Source organism: Carassius carassius, chromosome 47 (assembly GCF_963082965.1).
Source record: "Carassius carassius chromosome 47, fCarCar2.1, whole genome shotgun sequence".
Lineage (NCBI taxonomy): Eukaryota > Metazoa > Chordata > Actinopteri > Cypriniformes > Cyprinidae > Carassius > Carassius carassius.
This window is the reverse complement of record NC_081801.1, coordinates 13,684,625-13,709,679: the sequence shown is the minus strand read 5'-3', so window position 1 is coordinate 13,709,679 and position 25,055 is coordinate 13,684,625. Positions and strand designations below refer to the sequence as shown.

The 25,055-nt window shown below is 38.5% G+C and overlaps 3 protein-coding genes and 1 non-coding gene across 13 annotated transcripts; 1 reads left to right on the top strand and 3 right to left on the bottom strand.

Moving 5' to 3' along the window:
• Positions 1-3,003: 3,003 nt before the first annotated feature.
• Positions 3,004-5,145, bottom strand: LOC132130517 (large ribosomal subunit protein uL23). The gene is made up of 5 exons (XM_059542238.1): positions 5,005-5,145; positions 4,146-4,326; positions 3,714-3,890; positions 3,238-3,307; positions 3,004-3,062 (listed from the first exon to the last, which is right to left on the bottom strand). The coding sequence occupies exons 1-5, from the start codon at positions 5,027-5,029 to the stop codon at positions 3,048-3,050; spliced, it is 468 nt and encodes a 155-aa protein (XP_059398221.1). The 5' UTR covers positions 5,030-5,145; the 3' UTR covers positions 3,004-3,047.
• LOC132131029 (small nucleolar RNA Z17) lies at positions 3,980-4,049 on the bottom strand. The gene has a single exon (XR_009428833.1). It is a non-coding gene; the product is annotated as a small nucleolar RNA Z17 (small nucleolar RNA).
• LOC132130516 (ras-related protein Rab-34-like) lies at positions 4,637-8,015 on the top strand. Of its 2 annotated transcripts, none has more exons than XM_059542237.1 (11): positions 4,637-5,393; positions 5,583-5,673; positions 5,890-5,972; positions 6,153-6,218; positions 6,320-6,421; positions 6,504-6,568; positions 6,650-6,701; positions 6,791-6,872; positions 7,041-7,131; positions 7,431-7,531; positions 7,648-8,015. In XM_059542237.1, exons 2-11 carry the CDS (start codon positions 5,617-5,619, stop codon positions 7,708-7,710), a joined length of 762 nt encoding a protein of 253 aa, XP_059398220.1. In that variant the 5' UTR covers positions 4,637-5,393; positions 5,583-5,616; the 3' UTR covers positions 7,711-8,015. The 2 variants fall into 2 exon arrangements, with proteins under 2 accessions (XP_059398220.1, XP_059398219.1); XM_059542236.1 differs by having other exon boundaries at positions 7,431-7,535.
• A 1,576-nt stretch (positions 8,016-9,591) lies between these two features.
• LOC132130894 (transcription elongation factor SPT6-like) lies at positions 9,592-25,046 on the bottom strand. 9 transcript variants are annotated; one of them, XM_059542751.1, is made up of 37 exons: positions 24,578-24,695; positions 23,767-23,877; positions 23,437-23,589; positions 20,843-20,916; positions 20,558-20,738; positions 20,376-20,460; positions 19,982-20,237; positions 19,727-19,828; positions 19,518-19,631; positions 19,349-19,438; positions 19,107-19,249; positions 18,878-19,026; positions 18,685-18,795; positions 17,930-18,059; positions 17,664-17,814; positions 17,160-17,314; positions 16,859-17,054; positions 16,602-16,741; positions 16,004-16,121; positions 15,841-15,917; positions 15,604-15,739; positions 15,357-15,494; positions 14,772-14,939; positions 14,453-14,580; positions 13,782-13,989; positions 13,511-13,658; positions 13,195-13,337; positions 12,959-13,099; positions 12,615-12,810; positions 12,285-12,523; positions 11,767-11,880; positions 11,503-11,627; positions 11,308-11,420; positions 11,148-11,222; positions 10,870-11,051; positions 10,571-10,767; positions 9,592-10,198 (listed from the first exon to the last, which is right to left on the bottom strand). In XM_059542751.1, the coding sequence occupies exons 2-37, from the start codon at positions 23,864-23,866 to the stop codon at positions 10,009-10,011; spliced, it is 5,166 nt and encodes a 1,721-aa protein (XP_059398734.1). In that variant the 5' UTR covers positions 23,867-23,877; positions 24,578-24,695; the 3' UTR covers positions 9,592-10,008. The 9 variants fall into 9 exon arrangements, 7 of the variants coding, with proteins under 7 accessions (XP_059398734.1, XP_059398733.1, XP_059398730.1 ...); XM_059542750.1 differs by having other exon boundaries at positions 23,437-23,592; positions 24,578-24,694; XM_059542747.1 differs by lacking the exon at positions 24,578-24,695 and adding an exon at positions 25,000-25,046 and having other exon boundaries at positions 10,571-11,051; positions 23,437-23,592.
• Between the last annotated feature and the right edge of the window lie 9 nt (positions 25,047-25,055).

Below are 25,055 nucleotides of genomic sequence, written 5' to 3'. Positions count from 1 at the left end.
GATGTCATTCCCCTCAATGTCAGGACTGTCTAATATGTATGGTCCTATTTGACTAGTTTGTCTTTGATTTCAGATAGCTCTAAAAAGAAAACTCCCTGTTTCACAAACCAGTTTCAATTTATATTGAAAGTTCACTACCCCAGGGTGTCGCTCAGCCAGTTTCAGCACTGTCTGATGTTGCATTACATAATAAGAGCCCAACAAAACTCATATATGACCGGTTTTGTCTAAATTCAGATAGCTTTATAAAGAAAACTCCCATTCCACAAAACTGTTTCAATTTAGATTGACAGTTCACTACACCAGGGTGTCACACAACCAGTTTCAGGACTATCTAATGTTGCATTACAAACTAAAAGCCATCCAAAAACTCATATTCTACCTGTTCTGCCTGTGATTTTGAATAGCTCTAAAAAGGAAACTCCCTTTTTCCACAGAAAAATTAAATTTAGATTAACAGTCCACTGCCCCAGGGTGTCACTCAGCCAGTTTCAGGACGATCTGATGTTGCATTACAAAATAAAAGCCCTCAAAAAAATGTATTTTGTACTGTTTATCTAAAGTGAAACTTTTTGTGGAATCAGGGAATTTTATTTTTATAACTAAGTGAATTTAAAGATTATTATTATTTATTTATTTTTTTGCAAGTTTTTAAAAGGTTTTATTTTATTTCTCATCAGACAGCTGTATTCATCTTACTTGGAAATTCTACATGTAATATTACTCAACAAATTAATTTTCATGTTATCAGACAGTTCTTTTTAAACATATTATATAAAAAATTATCATTCATATCAGACCTTTTTAAATTAATATTTAATAAAAGATCTTTTAAAATTATTTATTCATGTCATTCAGACCAATTTAAATTAGAGTAGAATAATAGAAAAGAGTGGAAGTCGCGCAAGTAACGATTTATTTGACGACTTGTGGACTGTTCAACTGAAACAGCCGCTGACTGCAATGATAGAGCTTGGAATAGCCTGGAATTTTTTAAATAACTCCAACTGGATACGTCTGAAAGAAGAAAGTCATATACATCTAGGATGCTTCGAAGGTGAACACAAGCTAATTTTCATTTTGGGTGAACTAACCCCTTAACAGCCACCAGTGTCGCTAATAACAAGGGTTTTTGAATTCTACAAAGAGCCCTTGAACAGTTAAATATCAGCAATTGTGGAGTTAATCTTTACTGTTGAAAGTGAAATAGCTTGAGCCATCCTCTTATAGGACCTAGGCGGTATGACAATAGAGTTTCGCAGGACTACTTAATTTTTGACCCGCAAATAAAGAAACAATAAAGGGGCTATAACGAAACAAGAAAAATAAAAAGTGAAAGTGTCCCATACTCAGAACTCCTGCTCTGCATTTAACCCATCCAAAGTGCACACACACAGAGCAGTGAACACACACACACACACACACCTGGAGCAGTGGGCAGCCATTTATGCTGCGGCGCCTGGGGAGCAGTTGGGGGTTCATGCCTTGCTCAAGGGCACCTCAGTCATGGTATTGCTGGCCCAAGACTCAAACCCACAATCCTATTATTAGGAGTCAAACTCTCTAACCACTTGGCCACAACTTCCCACATACCCATAATGCATTGCCATACTTCCCCATAAAGCATTGGCATGCTTGATGATATTCAAGTAAACAGTCATTTGTCTTAATTGAACAAGAAATGAGAAGAAATATGGATCAATATATTGTCTAGTGTTACGGCTAAAAAAACATGTTTATTAAGTTGTTCAATTAGGGAAAAGTGTTTCTTAGTTTTATGTATCTAACTTCAGTATTACTAAATGTAATGGCACTGTCTCTTGCACTACGAATGATTGCTAGAAAATATTGTTTGTATTTTTCAAATTACTTGTATTTTAATTAAATACATTTCTCACATCAGTATTTTTGATGAGCAAGTATTTGTAACAAAATACTTTTTGATGTATTCATGTCCATCTCTGGAGCAATTTTGAACCTATAGGGGGCAGTGGAGTAAACTGTCATCTTAATCTAAGAAACTACACCATTTGTGATGTAAAACTATATCAATGATTGCATTTTATTATAAAATACATTAAAGCATTTTTACAAAATGCTGACTATGTGGTAAAGTGTGTCAGATCATGCTAATACTCAAATCATACAACAAGCTTTGCATCCAAATGCAGAAATTACATCAGCCTCATACATTTCTTCTGAAGGACTACTGGTTGACACGATGCGTCCGCAAACACAGCTACCTCAGCACTGCAGAAAGGAGCAACACTTCATAATATCCCTGAATTCCCTGGGAATTTTGCTTTATTACATAAAACAGAATATTAATTATTTTCTGGCCTGTTATGGATATCTTTAGGAAAATGCAAATAATGTCCATTTATTTTATGTAATTCAGGAGTCTTTAACCTTTTTAAGGCTGAGAATCCCGTGGTGGAGAGACTCCCTGTAGAAGAAAAAGTGTTTTAAGCCAAACCTAAAATGTATATTTATTTATTTTCATACAGGGACTAATAAAATTTAACATTAAGCAACTAACTTTTGCTTTCATTAACTTGATACTGCATTTCATTTAGCATGTTTTACAGTTTGAGAGAAAAAAAAAAACTTGGCTAAATTTAATTTCTCCCCAACCAAAAAAAAAAAAAAAAACCTGCTGCCCTGCTCTGTGTACTAAAAATTCATAAACACCTACAGAATGTAACATCTGAAAACTGAATTAATGAAATCAATCCACAAATCCAGTCATTTTAGTGCACAAAATTAAATTCTATGGATTAATTACAATAATTTACACATTAAATGCATATCAGTTGTAATTTAAGTTTTGAATATTAACTTGCTGATGCTCTGGTAAACTATAATAATTCTATGATCACAATTGAACACTTTTTTTGGTAGAGAAAAAAAAAAAAGTTTAAACAAACTCTCAAACTTAAAAAAAAAATTCTCCAACATTTAAATTCCAGAAATGTAAACAAATAAAGCCACAAAACAAAAATAGTTTTACAAACATTTATTCTTCTGTACATCTGACCAAGAGCACTTTAGATGATGCCAATCTGCAAGAAAAAGATGACAATCAGCACAGGTCAAAGAACAAATGTTTTGCAAAAAAACAAATAACGCATCAGTGGTTCTTCTAAATGCATCAAACATTCAGGCAGAAGAAACTTAGTTTACATTTGCAGAGGCTGAAGATTCCCTATCTTCAAACATTTATATTCACTAATTTACCTTGTTTGCAACATCCAAGGCATCGTAATCTGGTGCAAGACGAACGTATGCCTTCTTTTCGCCATCGGGCCTGCAGGAAGCGATAAATAAAGCATTCAGAATGCATCACAAATCTGACAATGCCTTTCCTCTGTATCAGTGGATCCTTTCAGAACATTACATGTCAGAATAATGATAATTTTTGCATAATTACTCAATATCTGAAAGCTCCCTGGATATTTCTGTTGAAATTGATAAAGCTACTTTTCAAACTTCACACAAACTGGGAGAATTTGTGTTTTAAAATTAAATTTAAAACTATTAAGGATATTTTTTCTTTAATAATTATTTACTTTATCATTTATAATATTATAAGAGATACACTTGTTTACTCGCATTGTTTCATTTGATTTAGTTTTTAATATATTAATAACAATCATTTAAGTCTTTTTTTAGAGAAACACTACTTTAAAAGACTTGAATAAACCAGGTTCTACCTGATCAGTGTGTTGACTTTAGCTACATCGATGTCATACAGTTTCTTGACAGCGTGTTTAATCTGATGCTTGTTAGCCTTGACGTCAACAATGAACACCAGAGTGTTGTTGTCCTCAATCTTCTTCATTGCTGACTCAGTGGTCAGGGGGAACTTGATGATGGCATAATGGTCCAACCTGCCAGAACATATCCATTTTAAACTCATGCAAGTCCGAAACATTTTATGTATGCTTTAGTTTCAACTACATCTCAATGCTGAAATGAGGATGCATCAGTGTTTAAAAATTGTAATCATATTAATTCATGCTTTGATCGCAATTCCCATCATTTGCATCCTAAAAGGAAGCCCAATTTCAAGACTACTGGACATTTGTAAACCATAATTCATCACAATCAGAATTTTAGAGACGGTACAAGAGAGAAAGACTCACTTGTTTCTGCGTGGAGCACTCTTCCTAGGGTACTTAGGCTGCCTCCTCAGACGCAGGGTCTTGGGCCGGTGGAAGGTCGGGGTGGTCCTGATCTTCTTCTTCCTCTGGCTGTGGACACCCTTCAGCACAGCCTTCTTGGCTTTAAGGGCCTTGGACTTGGCCTCAGTCTTGGCCGGGACAGCTGTAGAAACATTTTAACAATTATGACCATGCCATATTAACAAACCAGTCTATATGGCATACAATGAATGAGTATAAAGTTGTCCAAACTGCATTTTCAAGCATTTAATTGCGTTACAATAAAAATTGCGAGACTTTCAAAAGGCACGTCATATGTAATGGTTATCACCGTGTTTACATTCAGACAGCAGCTATAAAACGCACAAAAAATTCACACAAATGTGATAAGATTTTAAAACAATATTGCTCTCGGGGCTGATTCAAAGAGTCTTATTAACTAAATTGATTGGTAATGAATGATAAATGGACATATGTGGGTAGCCACGTGTGTGGGACTTACTAACGATGACAAGCTGTCATTTACTTTTATTTTACTGTGTACAATCCAAGTAGAACGTAAACAACCAGTTTATGGTAACTGGCTAATGGGGTTAACACTCGGACAGTCCGATATGACGAGGCTGCGAGAGCGTGCAGCTAGCTTGTTAGCCGCGGTTATTACGAAGCACGTCTCACTTAGGCACTTCTGGCATCAAAACAATGTTATTTAACTCCAGACGCCTAATTTAACAGCTAGACACAAACATACATACATCAGCTACATTTAAGCGAAAACGCAGCTGTATATAATCACAATAAAGGTAATTTTTATACAATCAACTCTATAAACCTAACGCACCTTCCTTCTTCGCCTTCGGTGCCATGTTGGGAAAGGAAGAACGGGAGGGGTTTCCTTCAGTATATCGCAGGGGTTCACGTTAACACGCGCAGTCATCGCGAGAACATCACAAGGCATTATGGGTTCTGTAGTCCACGTGCGCGCTGTAAATATCGAGCGCAGCCACAGCAGAGCGGGGCTTATGAGGAGCACAGTCACGCAGTGAAAGCCAAAAGTTACTTTTAAACGTTTATTTTTTTGTATTGTTTAATGCATTTGTCACAAAATAACCTAATAACCTACTAAATAATATTTGCCTCCACAACAAAAATGTTTCGACTAAATAAAGTTAGTCTAGTCTAAAATAGGCTACTTGTAGAATAATTAAAAAAAGCCTTCTTCCTTTTAAGGTAAGTTGTATTTATTTATTCCATAAATATTCATTGGTATTGCCTTTTAAATATCGTCGTTTTGACATCAAAGTTTATTATGTATTATACCGCAGCATGTTAATTTGTCATTAATTGTTGGTGTTATTTACTGTTTTTATTTTAATATATTATTGTTGTTGTTATTATTATGTTTATTGATCCCACTAGTCACCGGACAGAATGGTTGAGTGTTTGCTCTCACATGATGAACTCTCTACCCCCTGTGAAAGGAAACAGGATCATCTGTGAACTCCCTTTGGTAACACTTTTGTATTAGATATTCATTTTGTCTTCTCCCTAGCTGTCGAAACACATTCATTTTAGAAGATTATTGATTTTAATCACCTAGTGAGTGTTATAAACTGGACTCAGATGGACAGGATTATTATGTGAAAGGTGTTTTTTTTTTCTTTTTTTGTCTTGTTGTAATTTTTTTAAGTTTAAGTTAACATATTTCTATTGGTCTACTATTCAGTACTTTACAAGGGATGCTGCAGTGCACACCAAAGATGGCTTCAATATTACCGTTAAAGATGCATGTCAAGGACAGAAAACAGGGTAAGTCACTCTTTTTCTCTCTTTCACACAAATATAGAAACATTTGTTTTGCTATTATAGAGGGGGGTTGCTGGCCCACACAATGCAGACAAAACTTCATAAACGCACCCAGAGTGGTTACAGATACAGATGTGTAATGTACTATATGATCATTATTTTATTGTAAACGTTAATTTCCAGATTGAATGTAGCCAAGGTCATTGTTGTTGGTGATGTAGGAGTTGGAAAGACCTGTTTAATAAACAGGTAAAAGTCTCTAATGTTAATTTAATAATAATAATAATAATAATAATAAAAATATGTGTAAAAATGCTTGAGTGACTACATTTGTTATTTATGTTGTCAAGATTCTGCAAAGACTCATTTGACAAGACATACAAAGCAACTATTGGAGTGGATTTTGAGATGGAGAGATTTGAGGTCCTCGGGGTGCCCTTCAGTTTGCAGTTGTGAGTTTGGTGTTTTTTTTATTGTTTAAACAGTCATCCATATGGTTGCATCCTTCGATCATAAATCTCTTTCTCACTGCAGGTGGGACACAGCAGGTCAGGAAAGATTCAGATGCATTGCATCCACATACTACAGAGGAGCTCAAGGTAATAAAACAGACTATATTAAGCATGCTCTTACTGTTTATTTGTAACATTCTGTAAAGAAAATCTATTTTTATTTTCCAGCCATCATTGTTGTCTTTGACCTGAGCAATTATAGCTCTTTGGATCATGCAAGGTACAGTATGACCACTAATTTGGTTTGAAAGACTGCCTGAATAGTCATGAATCCTGTCTGTTTTCTCTCACTTGTCTCTGTTTATTCAGAGAGTGGCTTGAAGATGCCATGAGAGACAATGACCCATCTAGTGTTCTCCTCTTCCTCGTGGGAACCAAAAAGGATCTTAGTGTGAGTCATTTTCAGTTTGACTCTTCAAAGCCACACTGTGACTTTCACATGATGTTGGCACAGAAGGGTCGCATTCACTTTTTCATAAAGGAAAAAGGATACGGATGCATGAAATGACACTGGCAATCCCAAGATGGAGGTAACTAGATGAATCTTTCTCTCCCATAGCACCCAGAGCAGTTGGCTGTAATGGAGCAAGAAGCCGTTCGGATCTCAGAGGAAATCAGAGCAGAGTATTGGGCCGTGTCTGCGCTGTCAGGTAGACTTTAACCACAGGTGTTTTCTTTGCAATTAAACTAGTTTGTTTTGTCTGAGCTGATGTCAGAAATACTTGAGTTCAAAATAATATCTAAAGGTAGTTTTAAACATAAAAGCTATTGCAAAGGCAAATAAATATACAGTAAAAACAGCATTATTGTGAAATATTGATAAACTACTATTCAAAAGTTGCAAGATACTTTCAGAAACATTGAAAAATCTGAATGACTCTGAAGTTTTTACTGGTTGTGTAAATTACATATGACATGACATATGTATTATTTCTGTTGTCCTTTACAGGGGAAAGTGTGAGAGATTTTTTCCTACGGGTTGCATCGCTTACATTTGAGGCAACCGTGTTATCTGAGCTGGAGAGGAACAAAAGACAAGCGAGTGATATTGTCAGTAAGTTCTCTTTCATTCAAAATATAGCTCATTTCAAACATTTTCTATCTATGTTTAACCCTGATTTCACCATGGCCATACAGAAAAGAATATATGCATCTTTTCTTCACAGAAATCTCGAACAATTGTGATGAAAATGTTAAGAAGAGGCAATCCAACTGCTGTCGTTGACTAAAAGTATGTTATGTTCAAATGGCCATAGAAATGATCCTTGAGTACAGACTTTGGGATGATGTCCCATAATGCCCAGATGAACATCTTTGAAGATAAAAATAATACACACAGAGGACGTGGCCAGTGAGATGAGGGGATCTCACGAAGAATTCATCTGAAAGTGAAGTTTGAAATGTAATCAGAAGTGTACTAATGAATCCATGATATATTCCATGTTTAAGTTATGAATTTGAATGCATTTTTCAATATCATAACTGTATTGCATGCATGATTATTATCTGGATACACAGTAATTGAGTTTGTCATAGACTATCAAATTACCATGATCAAGTGTTTTATCCAAAAACAACGAGAGAAAAAAAAACGTGTAAATGTTAAGTTGCAAGCAGTGTCATATAATGTTTTAAATCTGTAAATCTATCTATAAATAATTTCAAATCTATTACATAAAGCGATGCAAATCCCTGCAATTTGATGGTAACGAGTTGTGCCTTCACATTTGCTTTTTCCTAGCAAACAGCAGTGTTTATGTGCAGAATACTTAAGAGGTCACATGAAATGCCCTCCTGGCGGTTGTGAATGGATATTTTGTAAATGTAGCCCTTGTTTTTTCATTGCATCATGAGTTTCTCTGGCTAATATGATACATATGCCAGCACTCATGACCACAGGCTCTGCTGCCGTCTGCACGACACAAGATTCCCATTGCGAGCTAAATGGAAGGATTGTTAAGACGTAAATGGAGAAGTATCACTCAAAGAAAAATTGTGAAGCAAAAATGAGCAGCTCAACAAACATCCCACTTGAACACAGTTATATTCTGTACTGAAATGTCCCCTCAAGTCTACATGAGAGAATAAAGGTTAAAAATGCCAGAAAGGTATTGTTGGTTTTTTTGTCCACTAGTAGCTGTGTCTTACATTTGAGAGTTTGTGGAGGCGACTTTTGTCTCTTAAGGCATTGCAATTCCAACAAAAGTCACAAGGAAAACTTCACAAGAGAGTCTCTTTAGTTGCATCTTAAAATCACAGCTGTCTGAAATTTAGAAACTGAAGCTTGAAGACAATCGCTCTTTACTAACTGAAATCAGCATAGACTGTTAAGATCATGTTTAAAACACTTGAATCAGATGGGTTTCATTTTGACAACTTTATCAAAGGAAAGAAACTAAATGGATGTCATCAGTGAAATGCACTGAACAGAATGATTTAGACACCGAGCTCACTTCCTGACCTAAAGGCATCGTTTAGCCTCAGTACTATAAGAACACATGATCAGGTCAGAAACACTTCCCAGAACTTAGAAGATTCTCTATACTGGTGGTGGTGGGGGAATCAGAACTATGTTGGGTGTGTGAAAATATTATTACAGTATAAGGAGCCTGTTCATAAAGTTAATTTCACTTAAATGTCACAATTTCAGTCTATAGTGATACATGGGACTGTACATGAAGGAAAGACACTGTTTAAAACAGCATGTGTGGAAGGAAGTCTGGCCCAGCTAAGACACATTCACAAACACAAACAGCCCCCAAACTGAAAAAGCAAAAAAAAAAAACCTGATCAGAGAGTCATCAGTATCTAGCACAGTAGTTCAGTTTTCTTGTAGAAGCACATTATGAGAAGTGATGTCTGATTCTGAACTTGGAAAACTCAAAGATGACCTTGAAAATATAATTTTTCAGTTTGAATTTAAAATGCATATGTTCTGATCACCGTAACTGCCCCAAAAAACAACATTTACAGGATCTCTTACAAAGTCACATACTTCCTTTTTGTTGTAGCTGATAAATGAATTGCTAAATAGTTTCACAGATCTCCCCAGTGCATAATTCTTTGCGTAACAGCTCAACAGAACACAGATTATGAATCATTACAGTGCTCTGGTTCATCCTGAAACGGGGTTTTATTTAAATGTTTAAACCTGATACAAGAAAGAAAAGCTCTCTGAGTGGGACTGAACTAATGATATTATGCTGATTGTATACCAGCTCGCATGGGCACAAATCATAAGCCTTCCCTTTTCATAAAAAAAAAAAAAAAAATGAAATGAAAAATGGGGTGCATCATGCACTTAAAAAAGAGAAAAAGGAAAACCCTTGTGACAAACGTTTATTGTAGGTCCATTTCCTAATCTGTTTGTCATCAACACATTTCAAGTGTCTGTCTTTGTATCAGTAGCTCTGAATGACTCAAAGAAATACTTCTAGCAGCGAAAGAGCAAAAGACGAAGGGTGAGAGATGGGATGTGGATGGACTGGGTTTTATATGAAATGTCTGAACACCCCTCTTCCCTACTCCTATCGGTCCATCTCGTCCAAGAGGGGAGTGGCGTCTCCGGCGATGGACATGGGTGTGCTCTCGATCATGGGGCTGGGTGAAGGTCGGGGCGTCATGCGGGGCGTCTTTTGCTTGCGCCGCTCGGCTTCTTTCTCCTGCAGCCACTGTTCAGCCATTTTACCCCAATCCACAGCAGTGTGGGAACTTGTCCTGCAGGGGAACACAGAGTTTTAGTACTTTACTCTGTCATGGATAATGTACCAAGCACAGATGCCGATATAACCACAGCTCACATAGAATTCGAACATGAACATGCCATTCACTGTCGTTTAGCAAAACAGTCCGTTCGTGAGTGCCACAAATTCATCGTTTTATGTAACGGCAGCCCCCTTTATTGCAGTGTGGTGGAAAAGAGATTTTGGCCAAAAGTCATTTCGCACTGACAACATGTGAACGATCGTGCAGGTCTGAACAGATGCATCAACAACCGTTCATTCAAATTCAAATGCTTATCGCACTGATTTTTTTGGTGTGACAGTAAACATGGTTTTGCGTTTTCAAGAAAGCAGTAGTATCACTCACTTGGGCTGTGGCGTCCGCACTCTCGATGACGAGGATAATGGGGTGGATGACGAACGCTGGTGGTGTCCGTGTGAGGACTGCGGGGTGCTGCTGGGATACTGGGGCGTGGTCATGGCCTGCTGCTGGCCAGGTGTTGTGTAAGAGTAGCTGGGCGTCATCATGGGTGTGGCCATTGGCTGCTGGGGCGTTGCAAACACCTTGAAAACAACAGGAAAAGAAGGAATATGAAATTTTAGCAGACCCGGTTTTAAATCAAGCCGTTGAATATGTGACCGAGTGCAAAGGTGCAGGTTTCTTACATGATAAGCGCTGCTGCTGCCTCCGCCTCCTGCACTGCTGCCGCCACTGTAACCATACTGACTAGATGCCCACTGGGCCGGCGTCGTGTTGGGATTCTGGCCCTGGCCTGTAACCGCCGCTATGGCGTTGAACATCTGGGATGTCATGTTTCGTGGGAGAGCGTTGACGGCTCGAGTCAAGTCTGAGAGTGAGGGGACAGATTTTAAAATACATTTCTGAGAAGAATTACTTGAGAAAATCCATGTTTTCAGGGAAGACATGAGCATTTCTGACATACCGGCAATGTTGATGTTGGCAGGTGTGGCGTTCACTGATGCTGGAGTTCTTGTTCTGCTGCTGGTCGGTGTGACTCCTTTAGAGAGACAATAAAAACATTACATTACAGGGAAAAATAACAATGCTAAGCTAGAGCGGGAGTGCAGATGGAGACTACTAACCTGGCACAGGATCCTGGTAGTGGTCTTTGAACCAGCGGAAGAGACCATTGACTGTAGGGAACATCTGAGAGCGATACCTATAGCCATCTGGAGTGATGGTTACATACTCTATCCTACGAAAAAACAAAAGCAAACATTTACGAATGCATGATATATGCAAGCTGTGTCCTGCTTTGCTAGGGTAATGAGTGTTACCTTGGCTTCCCTCTCGGCTGGTAACCCAGCAGAAATTTGCCTGGCAGGTCTCTACAAGCTGAAACGAAGTAGGGGATGAATGTCGGCTTCTCTTTTTTGGACCTTATGAGAATCTCCTCCATTTTCTGTACAAAGGCAAGAAAGGATGAATGCACAACTGTACAAACGGTAGGGGGCATTTTATCCATTTAAAAAAAAATAATAATACCATAAATCAAGATAAAAAGAAAAGGAAAATTGTTGGTGCTCAGAATGATAACACACCTTCCTATCACCTCCCTTGCAGTCCTGGAAGTACTTGTGGCCGAGCAGATCTCGTGCGAATGCAGCCATAGGCTGGATATACCTGGCTGTGATTTCATCCAGATCCTCAAACTCCTGCAGGCAATCACGACTACCGTTAGATTTCTATTTTCAAAAATCCTGTTCTTTTAACTTTCTATTCATCAAAGAATCCTGCAAAAAACAACATCATGGTCCAAAAAAAAAATAAAAATATTATGCAGCACAAATATTCAACAATAAGAAATGCTCCATTCCTTAAGCACCAAATTAGCATAATCAAATGATTTCTAATTAGTCATGTGACACTGAAGACTAGAGGAATGGCTGCTGAAAATTCAGCTTCGCATTAATGGAATAAATTATATTTAAAAAAATATTAACATATAAAAGTAATTTAAATAACTAACAATATTTCTCTACATTAACACGTTATATAATTGCAGCCTTGGTAAACATAAGAGGCAATAGTTTGTGTGCGACATAAAGCAACAGCTCACCTCAGTGTTTATCCAAAGAGTATGCCCGAGGCTGAACGCATTCTCTTTACCCTCCTCACGCACGTCCAAATGCTGATATATCCCATCAGCCACCTTCCATGTGACCGTCAGGTGGTTCTCCCCTTTACTGCTGGGTCGAATCACCACATCACCCTGGTCCATGGATTCCATCATCTTCTCCGCTTGTTTGAAGTTGATGTTGTGGAAGGACGGGTGAGCGATCACTCGCTTAATGTAAGCTAAAGACAGAAAACCAAAAATCATAATACTTCAGAGAAAAAGGCACCACTTGAAAATGTATTTTGTAATCTCTCAAAGAAAAACACTGACTGGTTCTCTGCTGTTTCTTCTTTTGCTCCTCTTCCTGTTTCACATCATCTGCCTCAGTGTCAAAATCATAGTAGGTATCTTTGGGAAGCTTCCATTCATTGTTCTTGTCACTCAGGTCAGATGTTCTACAAGTGAGATCCACGTTGAACTTCTCGATGTCAATCTTCATGATTCGGCAGTGCACGGTCATGCCAACCTAACAGCAGAGAACCAGACAAAAGTCAGTGTGTCCACAAGAGATTTTCAGATTTCCACATCCATTTTAAGGCTGCATATTTATGGTTTGTATTGTTTATAAACGTACACCAGATAGATTATAAAAAGCAAATATGAGATTTGCTCACCTTGACTCTCTCTTCAGGGTGCTTCACCACCTTGTCACTAAGAAACTTTGTCGGGATGAAGCCTGTGACAGCGTTATCTAACCTAGTTCTCACTCCGATGGCTTGCCCAGGGCAGGAGCCGCTGTCAAAGTGATTCCACACCTAAGAAAAACACAATATGAGAGGAGATATTAACTTCACTTATGTGCCTAAGCTAAAATGTAATTCTTTGGAAAGGTAACAGAACCAATTCCCACCTCACTGAGCTCAGGGAAGTTGTCCTGCTGGCAAAATGGACACTGCCAGAGTCCGGTCTCATCATTACGGATGGCCTGGTCGTAACTCTCACCTTGTGGCCTTCTGTGAGCTATGCCAGTCACCACACAGGTGATCAGTTTACCTAGATGTGCACAGAGATTTAGGAAAATATTACCAACAGTGTCAAGACTGAAACATATGAAGAGCACCACAAAAACCACTAAATACTTTAGATTATACAAATCTGTAGGTGTACAACTATAGATTACTCAGGGACGTTTTTAAAATATCTAAAAATGCTCAGGTATTATTTACCAATATAGAAGGTCTCAGGTGTCTCTTTGGTGAGCAGGTTAAAGACCTCCTCTGTGTTTGAAGGCCTGTACGGCGCTCTCAAATCTTTATATCTACAGCTAAGCTCTGCTCGAATGTCATACAGTGTAATTCCCTTATTACCATAACCCTGAAAGAAAGAAACAATAAATAACCATTTAGTTAAGTCAAGTGTCCTCATTTATGTCCTCATATGCCGCTCTGCTAACAAAATATGTGGAAGTAAATTATTCAACATTATGAAAAAGCTCACCTGTCTCTCCAGCTCCTCAGCGAAGGCATCCAGATCCAGGTCCTTCAGCCTCTCTGGGTTCTCAAGAATCTCCTCTAGTGCTCCGGCTGGGTTGGCATCTTCTGCTGACTCGTCGTACTCTAGAGCATCCACTGCCATTTTACGTGCCCATTCGTATGTTTCAGGGTGCACCCGAGAACCGTCCAGGACCTCGATATAGGAGTCAGTGCTGCAGAATGAAAGACGGTGTTATTTCATCACATCGTCTGGCTGTATGCAGCATAATTCAGAGTAGGGCTGTGCGATTAATCGAAACAGTCATAAAATCATGATTTGAGTGTGCACGATTTCTTAATTGCTTTATAGCACGATTTTCCACGGCCCTGACGTCCCGCAGTATGCTATCTGATCCAATCAGAATGCAGTGCGCCTAGCACGAGAACAGACTGGGCATATATATGACTAACTCACTTGTAACATACATGTTACAAATTTTTGATAAAGCTCTAATTGGTTTTCTTTTGGAAAAATATTTCAAATTCATACTGAATGCATTTATGACTGTAAAGCATATTAAAATCGAAATCACAAAATTGATCAAAGAAATTGCGATAGTTTTTTTTTTCATATCGCACAGCCCTAATTCAGAGTCAGCTACCGTTCATTTACAAACATTACGTTTAGTATCTTACCTGTCTCCAAGAGAGGCAGTGTCAATCTTGATGAAACCAGCACAGTTAATAAAGACTTTGGGTCCCATATGGCACATGGTGACCAACTGGGTCCGGTTCTCCAACCTAGTGTTGTTCTGTTTAAGAATCTTAAGAACATCGGAAAGATGCAGAAGATGATTTCAACATTTCATGATTGAGTTTTAGATAAGCATCATAGAAACTTCTCAACCCTTAGCTAGACTAACATCGTGACTTTGTAAACAGAAAAAGGTGGGATCTTTGAAAAACAGCATGAATATCAAATATGAGGATACATTTTTAGAGAAAAAGGTCTAACCTTGAGCAGGTGTGAGCCTTTTCTAAGTCCAAGGCCACAGATGTACTGGACCAGGCTCTGGGTGTAAGGGTGAGCTATGGCCCGGTTCACATCCACACCAACCTCATTCACCCGGTTTATGAACTCACAGTAAAGAGCGCCCAGCAGCTCCTCTTTCACTACATGCTCCTGAGGAATATTTAAAAAGATAAAACATGAGAAATTATTGACAAGTTGTCCTTAATGTCAAGCCTGTTTAAAAAAAGAAAAAGAAAAAATTAATTAGCAGCCACATACATACTAAAGTGGACAGAAGTCATTGCTGTTACTGTTAACTAAAATGAAAAATTAGGTTCCGTAAATTAAAGACAACTAAATGAAATAAGTCACAAAATAAGTCAATTTAAAACATGAAAATATGGTCAAAAGTAAAAAAATATTTATTTTAAATTATGAACAGATACTATAAAGGCAATAAGAAATTCTAATAAAATAACACTGACAGACATTGCAAGGCTGATTTTCACAAATACATGGAGCAAACCAAAATGTATTTAAAAGTAAATGGCAAAAAGAGGGTCAGGAGATGCAGGAATTTGCTTGTACCTGCAGGGGATGCAGTTTCAAACACAGGATGTCCTCATCGCTGCTACAAACTTGGGCAAACTCCACTAGGGGGTCCTGAATCTTACGAGCCACAGACACAGCCTGCCGAAGCAGAGGTGGATAGTCCCTGAAGTCCGCCTATAAGAAGAGCAGTATGTTTAAGAAACATTAGAAAAGGTATTAAAAGTACAGAGCCTTCAGCATGGGTTTATGGGTAAATTTTATGTTTTTATCTCATTGCATGGACCTCAGACTTCTTGCCATTCATATAAAGCATAGCCAGTTCGTTGTCCACCAGCTCCACCCCCACCCCAGGCAGAGAGGAGTCCTGCTCCAGCTCACTGATGGTGCGCTTGATGTCCTCCATCACCATATGAGCATCACTACAAACATCCAAATAAAGCATCATCATGCTGGCGTCCAATGAAAGTTTAAAACATGCAAACAGCATTTTTAAAATCAAAAAGCACAATAATGAACACACCGATTCTCCCCAGCAACAGCCACAACATGTGGCTTCTTACTAAGGAGGAATTTCTTGAGGTTTTCAATATCTTGAAGCTATGGAAACAACAAACACAATACTGATGTCAATTGGAATGAAACAGCTGAACAGTAAATGATTTGCAGGCCTTCGGTTTCTTCACCTTCTTCTCTCTTTCATCCTCTCTCCATGCATTCCTCCTCTTCAGGAAGTAAGGAAGCCTGAGGAAGTCCACAACCTCTCCTTCACCATTAATGAGGGAGCAGAAGACTGGTGTATCTCTATAAAAACAAAACAAGCAAACACTAGCAGATACCATTCAAAAGTATGAATGGACTGAAAAAAAAAAAAATCCTTGTTGACACTGATAAATATAAAAGCTGATAAATATATAGTGATGTTATGGCCAATAATATATAACGTTAAATATTTTATAATGAAATTGAGATTTACTTTAAGTGACCTAAATATAAATTAAATATTCAATATTATAAGTTTATATAGTGCAGGGGTGTCAAACTCATTTCCTGGAGGGCCGCAGCCCTGCAGAGTTTAATTCCAACCCTGCTCCAACACACATACCATGTAGTTTCCAAATAAACCTGAAGCACTTGATTAGCTAGATCAGGTGTGTTTATTTGGGCTTAAATCTAAACTCTGCAGGCCTGTGGCCATCCAGGAACTGAGTTTGACATCCTTAATATAGTGCATCTCTTTCTAAAATAATGTGAAATATTCTCTCACTCTGAACACTTATGTACCTGCCGGAAGCAAATGCCACCCCGAGTACACGGATACCCTTTCCTTGCGACTCATCCATAAGGTCATCGTCCTCCTCTACCTGCTGATCAGGCCGATAAGGAGCCACCTTCAACCAGTTATACAGCTTCTTGCAGCAAGACTACCACAGACACAACAAACACAAATCAATTTGTTATAGCCTACCGTTTGGTATAGAAATGGCTTTGTTAGCTTTCGAAGGTAATGTATTGCATGCAACATGGCATCAACGTTGCACCTTAATAATATTGTCCTTGGCTTCAGTGACAAGCTTGTTTTTCAGTTCCTTGGCCATCTGAGGATACAGGAACTGCTGCAAGGAACGTTCAATGGCAAGAGTTCTCTGCTTGTTCCACTCCTGCACCTGGTGACTGAACTCATCCCTGTAGTAGAACTGCTTAATCTCATCAAAGTAGGTCTGATCTCCTGCGTACCTGTGGAGATGGCAAACATAACCACTCTGTATCTCTTGTCTAATGATCCTTGATGCTAAATTCAAGTTTTGATCTCAAGCTAATATTTTCAGGACATAACTATACCCTTTGACTCCCACAAGGTCAATGCAGATGTCTATGGCGAGCAGGCCTTCCTCCTCAGCCAGGCACATCTTCAAGAACTGATCTCCACTGAGCTCTTTCACAGGCTTGTTCTTGAGATACTTGAAGGAATAGGCATAGTGCACTTCATCCACATCCTAGGAAACATGACAGACATTAACTGATGGGGAATTCCTGACGAAAGAGCAAGCGATGCATTTGGCATATCAGCTCAGGCTGGGTTTGAATAGAAGGCCAAGTTTACCACAATAGCACAGCAAAAAAGCTGCCTACAATACACACCTAAATACATCAACTGAACATTCTAGCTAAAGCTCTAACACTGGGAACAGCTGTGAAGGTTGCTATTCTGCTAATACCCTTTCCTTGATGAACATGGTTAAGTGAAAGAGTAGAAGATAAATAAAAACACAACAGTTAATGAAATAATGGTAAAACGCATTATAAGGCAAGTCTGTAATTCCTAAACAATTGCTAAGTACCAACCTTCTTGCCCTTCTTAGTTGGCTTGATGTTAATCTTGGCCCTCTCCTGGAAGGTCTGTCTGAGCACATGCCTGACGAGCGGTTCACGGGCAATCTGCATGGCCACCATATAGCGAGCACCTTCCAGAACAGCCTCCGGGCTGTTAAATTGACTATGAAAACATTTGATTTATGAATAAACATGCAAAATACTATCTTTTGATTTAATAAGCCGTGGGTTAAAGACTTTTGAGAGGTAAAAACTTCAAGTTTGCATTGATCCATTACCTGCACACGTAGTCCTTGGACAGTTCCAAAGGCTCTGCAGGAAACTGCTCAGTTTCGTGCCTCTGATAACTGTCTCGCAAGTTTTCTCCAAACTGCTCTGGTGTCAGACCAAACTTCTTGGCAAGACCATCTAAAACCACGTCATCATATGCATGCATGTGTGAATTCCTAATTGAATTACACTGCAGTTATGCACAATATTAGTTCTCTTACACAAAATACGTTACTATAAATTCAATTAATATGCTCCTTTATGTTTATATATATGGGGGTAGTCGTGGCCTAATGGTTAGAGAGTCGGACTCCCAATCGAAAGGTTGTGAGTTCGAGTCCCGGGCCGGCAGGAATTGTGGGTGGGGGGAGTGCATGTACAGTTCTCTCTCCACCTTCAATACCACGACTTAGGTGCCCTTGAGCAAGGCATCGAACCCCCAACTGCTCCCCGGGCGCCGCAGCATAAATGGCTGCCCACTGCTCCGGGTGTGTGTTCACAGTGTGTGTGTGTGTTCACTGCTCTGTGTGTGTGCACTTTGGATGGGTTAAACGCAGAGCACAAATTCTGAGTATGGGTCACCATACTTGGCTGAATGTCACTTCACTTATCACTCACTTCACTCACTTATATTCTTAAAGTAATATAATTTTTTGCAGAATGCCAGGGAATATGTTCAGCATATATGACTAAGCCAGCAGAAATAAAAGGAAAAATATATATGGTTATGCTTATTTACGGTATATATCAAAGATGTACACACCAAGGCCTGCGCTCTGACAGATGCTGTACATATCTCTACGAGAAGCTTGTTTTAGATCTGGACCCTTATGCTCCTCTTCTTCCTCTTCTTCCTCCACTTCTGCCTCTTCGCCTAGCAGAATAAAAACTGTTTTAGTCTAATGCAGGGGTTGACCATTATTTTAACAACTTGTTCCCAGAAAACACAGCTGTACCATCTTCCTCTGACACTTCCTTGATCTTTTTCAGTTTCTTTTTGCTGGCCTTGACTGCATTCTGCATCTTAGGAATGTCTCGGCCATAGTAGAGCAGGAAGTGGTTGTAGACGTCTCCCAACTCATCAAGAGACTGGACGTCTTTCAGCCTGTCAAAGCAGGAAGAACAAGTGAATACTGTGGACACAGCATAAAATGTTAGAAAGTTTTGTTAGGTTTGTAGTCCTACCTCTCCATATCAGCAGTGTCTAAGGGACGAGTCGAGTCTGCCAGTGGCTTGTCAGGGTCAGCTGAGATCTGCTCGAACTGATAAGACTGCATCCTCTGGAAAAGACGTGTCAGGTTCTGCTTTCTGGTCTTCAGCTGAGTCCACTGGGGAGGACAACATAAACAGCCATAATTCATTTTCATATTAAAAAAGCAGCAGCAGCAACCACAATGCATTCAGAGAATATTTTGACAAGCCCTTACCTTCTCATCCCACTGCCACACCTTCCACAGGTCATTAATGTTCAGCTCTGGTTCCACATACTCCTTTCTGTAGAATGCAATGAAGGGAACCTGGAAGATGGAAGAGATAAAACCAGATGATCGGTCAGCCACGTTTATTACACCCTGTTTTTTTCCTCTAGGACTATACCTCAAAGTGTTGGTTCCGCATGAAGTTCAGTGCTTCTTTGATTTTAGCAATGGTATTGGGGCCCTTTCTGCTGAAATTGGTGGTTGTCCCACGATCCAGGTAGTCTGTGCTCTCCTGCAATGCAAATCAAACAAAATAAGCATCCAAATTAGCTTAGTGCCATGACAACATGCTTAAAAAGTCAGGTTATACAAATAATCAGTTCTGACCTGCATGGAGATGGTCGGTGTGGAGAAGGCATTCCTGTAAATCCATTCAGCTTCTTCCTCCAGCTCATCATCCTCAGCAGGCTTTACAGGGATGGCCCTCAACTGCAAATGACAAGAGGTTATGAAATATCCTCATTTCCACCCATGAAAGGAAACACACTGGTACAGGGGGCCTGCAGAAGTTTCTGATATCCTTCACATGGGACGGGATACTGCAAATGAAAGGTATATATGCAGGCAAACACTGATTTATACCTGGAATCTTTCTGGCATGTCTGTGGAGCGGATCTCATTGTCTTGATCGGTCATGTGGCTGCTCTCCAGCTCACTGGGCTCATAGATCTCAAATATGCTACGACGGCCAACTCTTCTCTTGGTCTGCTTCTTTGGACGATCCCATGACTCTTCATCCTGGTCCTCTTCTTCCTCTTCTGCATTATCATACGCCTCAGTGTCAAACTCGGCAAAGTCAAAATCACCGCCGAATATCTCTTGAGCTTCCTGCAAAGCACTAGAATGTTAAAAACGAAGCAACATTAGACAAAGTCATTGGGTTGAAGGACAATTTAATCAGGGCTTTAGTCCATTATACTTCAGAGAAGTCCATATTTACATAATTAAACCACTGTTTACAGTTTACACCACTTACGCATTAGTGTAGCCAGGGAATTTCTTTCCTTTCTTTTTCGTGATGGGCTGTCCATCATCATCATCCACAATGAAATCATCAATATCTGCAAAGATTAAAGGAAAAAAAAAATCTACAAAATTCCACAGAATTCTAGTATACAAATTTAAATCCATGATGAATAGGGTAAATGTCTTTCCTACCAGATTCCTCATCATCTTCCTCCTCTTCGTCATCTCTAGGGTGAAGTGTGTCCACAGTCTCTCCATCCTCCACCTCTCCATCTCCATCACCATCCCCAGTGAAGATCTCATCAGCGATCATGTCTTTCTCATCATCTTCCCCTTCATCATCCATGGTTTTCACACGCGAGTACTTCTTTTTCTGAACATTTTTTTTTTCATTAGTTCAAAACGGAACTTAATATTTAAGTGGTGTCAGCTAAATTAATTAAAAAAAAAGCACAGGCAGGAAATTCAGTGGCTCACCCTTCTCTTCACTTTCACTCCTAAATTCTCCTCGATGAGGTCCAGATCATCATCATCCAGATAGTCATCATAACCTGACAGATACAAACAGACACTGTTTAATGAGAACAAACGCTGAGCAATACAGAAAACAGTTTTTGTCAACAGTTGTTGTTTTTTCTTTCCCCATCAGAACTATAATTTTGGCGAAAGTGATTGAAAATAATTGATGCAAAAGGTTAAAATTTTGTTAACCTAGTAAGTACATGTTTTCACACTAAATGAGCACCAAAAATATGACACACTATTATATTGTTCACATTTATACCAACTAACAATACTTTACTCATAATGCATACATTATTAACAACATTTACATTATGAGTAAAGTATTTCTACTGAACTTTTAATGCGCTTTGAATCAGACCACTGAATCAGTTATCAATTGTGAATCAATTAAGTTTGAATTACACTTTCCAACTCAAACCTGTTTCTGCTACTGGAGTAAAAATTATATATGCTATTCAGAAATAGAACGGCATCAGTTTACTTTACAAAAGCACAGAACATTACTGGGTTCTATTTGCTTTTGTCACATCGCTCCGCTCGCGTCTGTTGTAGACATGTTGTTTTGGTATTTGTGAATCTTAAGTATATTCATAATCTGCTTTACGTTTACCTGGCACTGGATGTCCTTTCACAAACTTGTAACTTTCATGTTTCGAGCAGAACCATGCATTATTCATTTATATTTCTACATAGCTCCCTGCAATACAACTCTGATTCTTCAATCTAGTGGTCTGTTACTGATACAACCACAACTGCTACAACTGATAATGGAGCGCTCAAGTGGGTACTGCGAGTCATGCTGAGGTCATTAAAATGTCAAATTAATATTTTGCGCTAAATTATTTACTTATCAGGCAAGTGGCCACATGATAAGTGGGGAAATTACGCAGTGTAGTCTATCAACCTGCAGAGGTTTCTTTTGCAAAATAATCTGCTGACTGTACACAGCCTTGCCACGCCCCCCAGTTTGGGAACCACTGGAGTATGCGATTTGTGCTCTATTAGTTTGGTCTGTTATGGTGCTCTGTGTTTAATAACTAATGCCTGTGTAGTACGGCGTTGCACACAGATGGCAATTATGTTCAGCCTCCGCTCTTTATCATAGTTTCTGTTAAAATTTGCAAAGCGTACCAAATTTAAAAAAAAAAAATAAAAAAAAAATAAATGTAAGATCTGAATTCATGAATATATAACAGTATCCACGGTATAGCAAAATCCATATCATGGAACAACATAATACCGGTTGCAACGTTCATACCGGTATAGTGTCCACCACTAACTCACTAGTCATAAAACAAGGAATCATCACAACAGTAGTATAAATGACATGCTCTTAACATAATGTAAACAAAGAAGCAAAGGAATATTCACAATGATGTTTAAGGGAATAGTTCACCCAAAAAAGAAAACTCACTGAAAATTTACTCACTCCTCAGACCATCCAAGTTGTAGATGCATTTGTTTCTTCACTGGAACAGATCTGAAGAAATTTAGCATTACAACACTTAAACACCAATCGATCCTCTGCAGTGAATGGGTGCCATCAGAATGAGAGTTCAAACAGCTAAAATAAAAGGTAACAATAATCCAAACGACTCCAGTCTAGGGCTGCACGATAAATCGCATGCAATATTTAATGCGCATCTTGTCAGTTAAGCCTGTTCTGTAATCAGCAGTAAATCTCCATCAAGTGCGTGCTTTCACACGGAGCAGCATTAACTACACAGAGCCGTTCTTCACTGACAAGCTGCGCAAACCACGCATAAAATATGATCGTGGTTTTGCGCAGCTTGTCAGTGAACAACAACAAGATTAATATCTTGTGAAGTGAAAAGCTGCATGTTTGTAGTAAACAAATTCATCAAGGTGTTTTTTAACTTCAAACAACTTCTTTTGGCTAAAATATGAATTCTCTATTCATAATATTATGCTACTTTCTCCAGTGAAAAAAAAAGCATCTGGGGAAAAAAAGAATCAGGAGAGAAATATGCAGAAATTAAGCACGATTTACAAGTGAAAACAGTTCAAAACGGTTCCAAACACATATATTGGTGGATTTTCATTTGAGAGGACAACAGGAAATGGACCTTTTTACTGGAGGAAGCATTATTATGGATTATGGAGTCATATTTTGACCAGAAGCAACCATTTAAAGTTAAAATTAGATTTTCATCTTATAAACACAGGTTTTCACTTCATGAGACATTAATTAATGGACATGAGCCATGTGGATTATTGTCATCATTTATCAGCTGTTTGAACTCATTTTGACAGCATTTATTGGTGTGCAACCGATGTAATGCTAAATTTCTCCAAATATGCTCCAATGAAGAAAAACTCATCTATATCTCGGATGGTCTGAGAGTTTTTAACAAATATTAACTTTTAGGTGAATTATTCTTTTATTTTGTCATCTCCAGCAAAATAACAATATTGTACATTTTTGATTTCCCCTATTGTGCTATTGAGAACTACATTATGCACTAGTGAATTGTCAAAACACCAGAAGGATTCACAAATATAGCTTTAAATTCAGAGCAACATACTTCGTTTCCTGCGGCGATGACGGACCTCTTCACCGGAGTCACTATCCTCTCTCCCACTTTGCGCTTCTTCCTCTTCCACATCGCCATCATCAATGAGTCCTCTTAGGTTTCCATGCTCATCCTGATCTTCAATATTCTCTTCTTCCTCTTCTTCTTCTGGAGACATCAACAACACAGAACACAAGCAATGACACAATGTGCCAATAACAACAGAACTCTGATAAACCTGTTATAAGAATTATTTAAGTTAAACAGTAGTGCACCAACACATGATTTCTGATCATATTCACGCCTTCTGCAGGATGTGGCTTCAAGCATATAACATCTTACCATCTTCTTCCATAAATTTCTGTGTCTTCTTGGGCTTCAGGTCTTTCTCCTCGAATTCCTCTTCTGACTCCTCAGCCTCGCTCTCGATGAAGCCAGGCATGTTTGCAAGGCCTGTGTGAAAATTCAAACAGTTTTTTGATTGTTTTTTACAGTATGGCTGTGACTTTAGGATGACATTCAAAGGTTGCAGTAATTATTGTAACAAAGAGTCAAATGTTGTATTGGCAAGATTACAATTTCCTTGTCATAATCAGTAAAAATCAGTTCAGTAATGATAACAATAACAGGTCATGCATCTGACACATCTCTCGAAGTAAACAAAATACTGACAGAGATCAGCTTCACTGGTGGCTTAACTTGATTGTTATTGAACTAGATATTCAAAACAGCACTTTGTCTGTCTAATTTGAGTGATATGTTTACACGTTAGATGTTTACATGTTATGATACAACATCAGAATAATAATTGTGCGAGTCCAGATCTTTTTAGATACCAAAACACACATCAAGATGAACTTGAGATTCATGCGCTTAGCCAGATTTCAGCTGCGACAAAGAATTTAGGACGCATGAATACGAAGATTATAGCTACTAAGAAATACACAGAAAGCTAGAGATGGGTCAAACGTAAACAGTAACAAAACTGTTTTATTTTTAAATAATTACGTACCGACCCTCTCCGTGGCACTGTGAGAACTCAAGGCCCTCATGCTAAAAGCTAGCCTGTATGCTTAGAAAAATAACCCAAGGGGTTTCTGTCTCTTTTAAACACGTGACTGACATTAAACACCGAACACGAAAGAGCACTTACTTTTCCTCGCGAGGAGGCTCGACTAAACACTTGAAAATATGCGCTGAGATGAAAAACAAAGCATCACTTTTGAAGAAGCTGGAGAGTGACAACAACAAAAAATGTCTGAGGGCTACTGACGGGATTCTGCTTCCGGTTTACAATTATTTAACTTCCGCTCAAGATGAATACATTTGCTGATATTTAATAAATGATTCATTCTTAAATGTTCAAATAAACGGTAACTAAGATGAATAAATATGTTTAAATTATTTGTCATTGTTAGTTCAGGTTAGCTTATGTAGTTAACTAATGTTAATTTGAACCTTATTGTAAAATGTTACCAATACATAGCTTCCTGGTGCAACATAAGTAAACTAACTAACATTAATTTAGTCAAACTAGCACTTCAACTATTTTAAAATAAGATTTTACAACCATACCCGACAATGTTGTCTCTCCGAGCCTGAAGACGGCGCTCTGTATTTTAGTGCGTCAT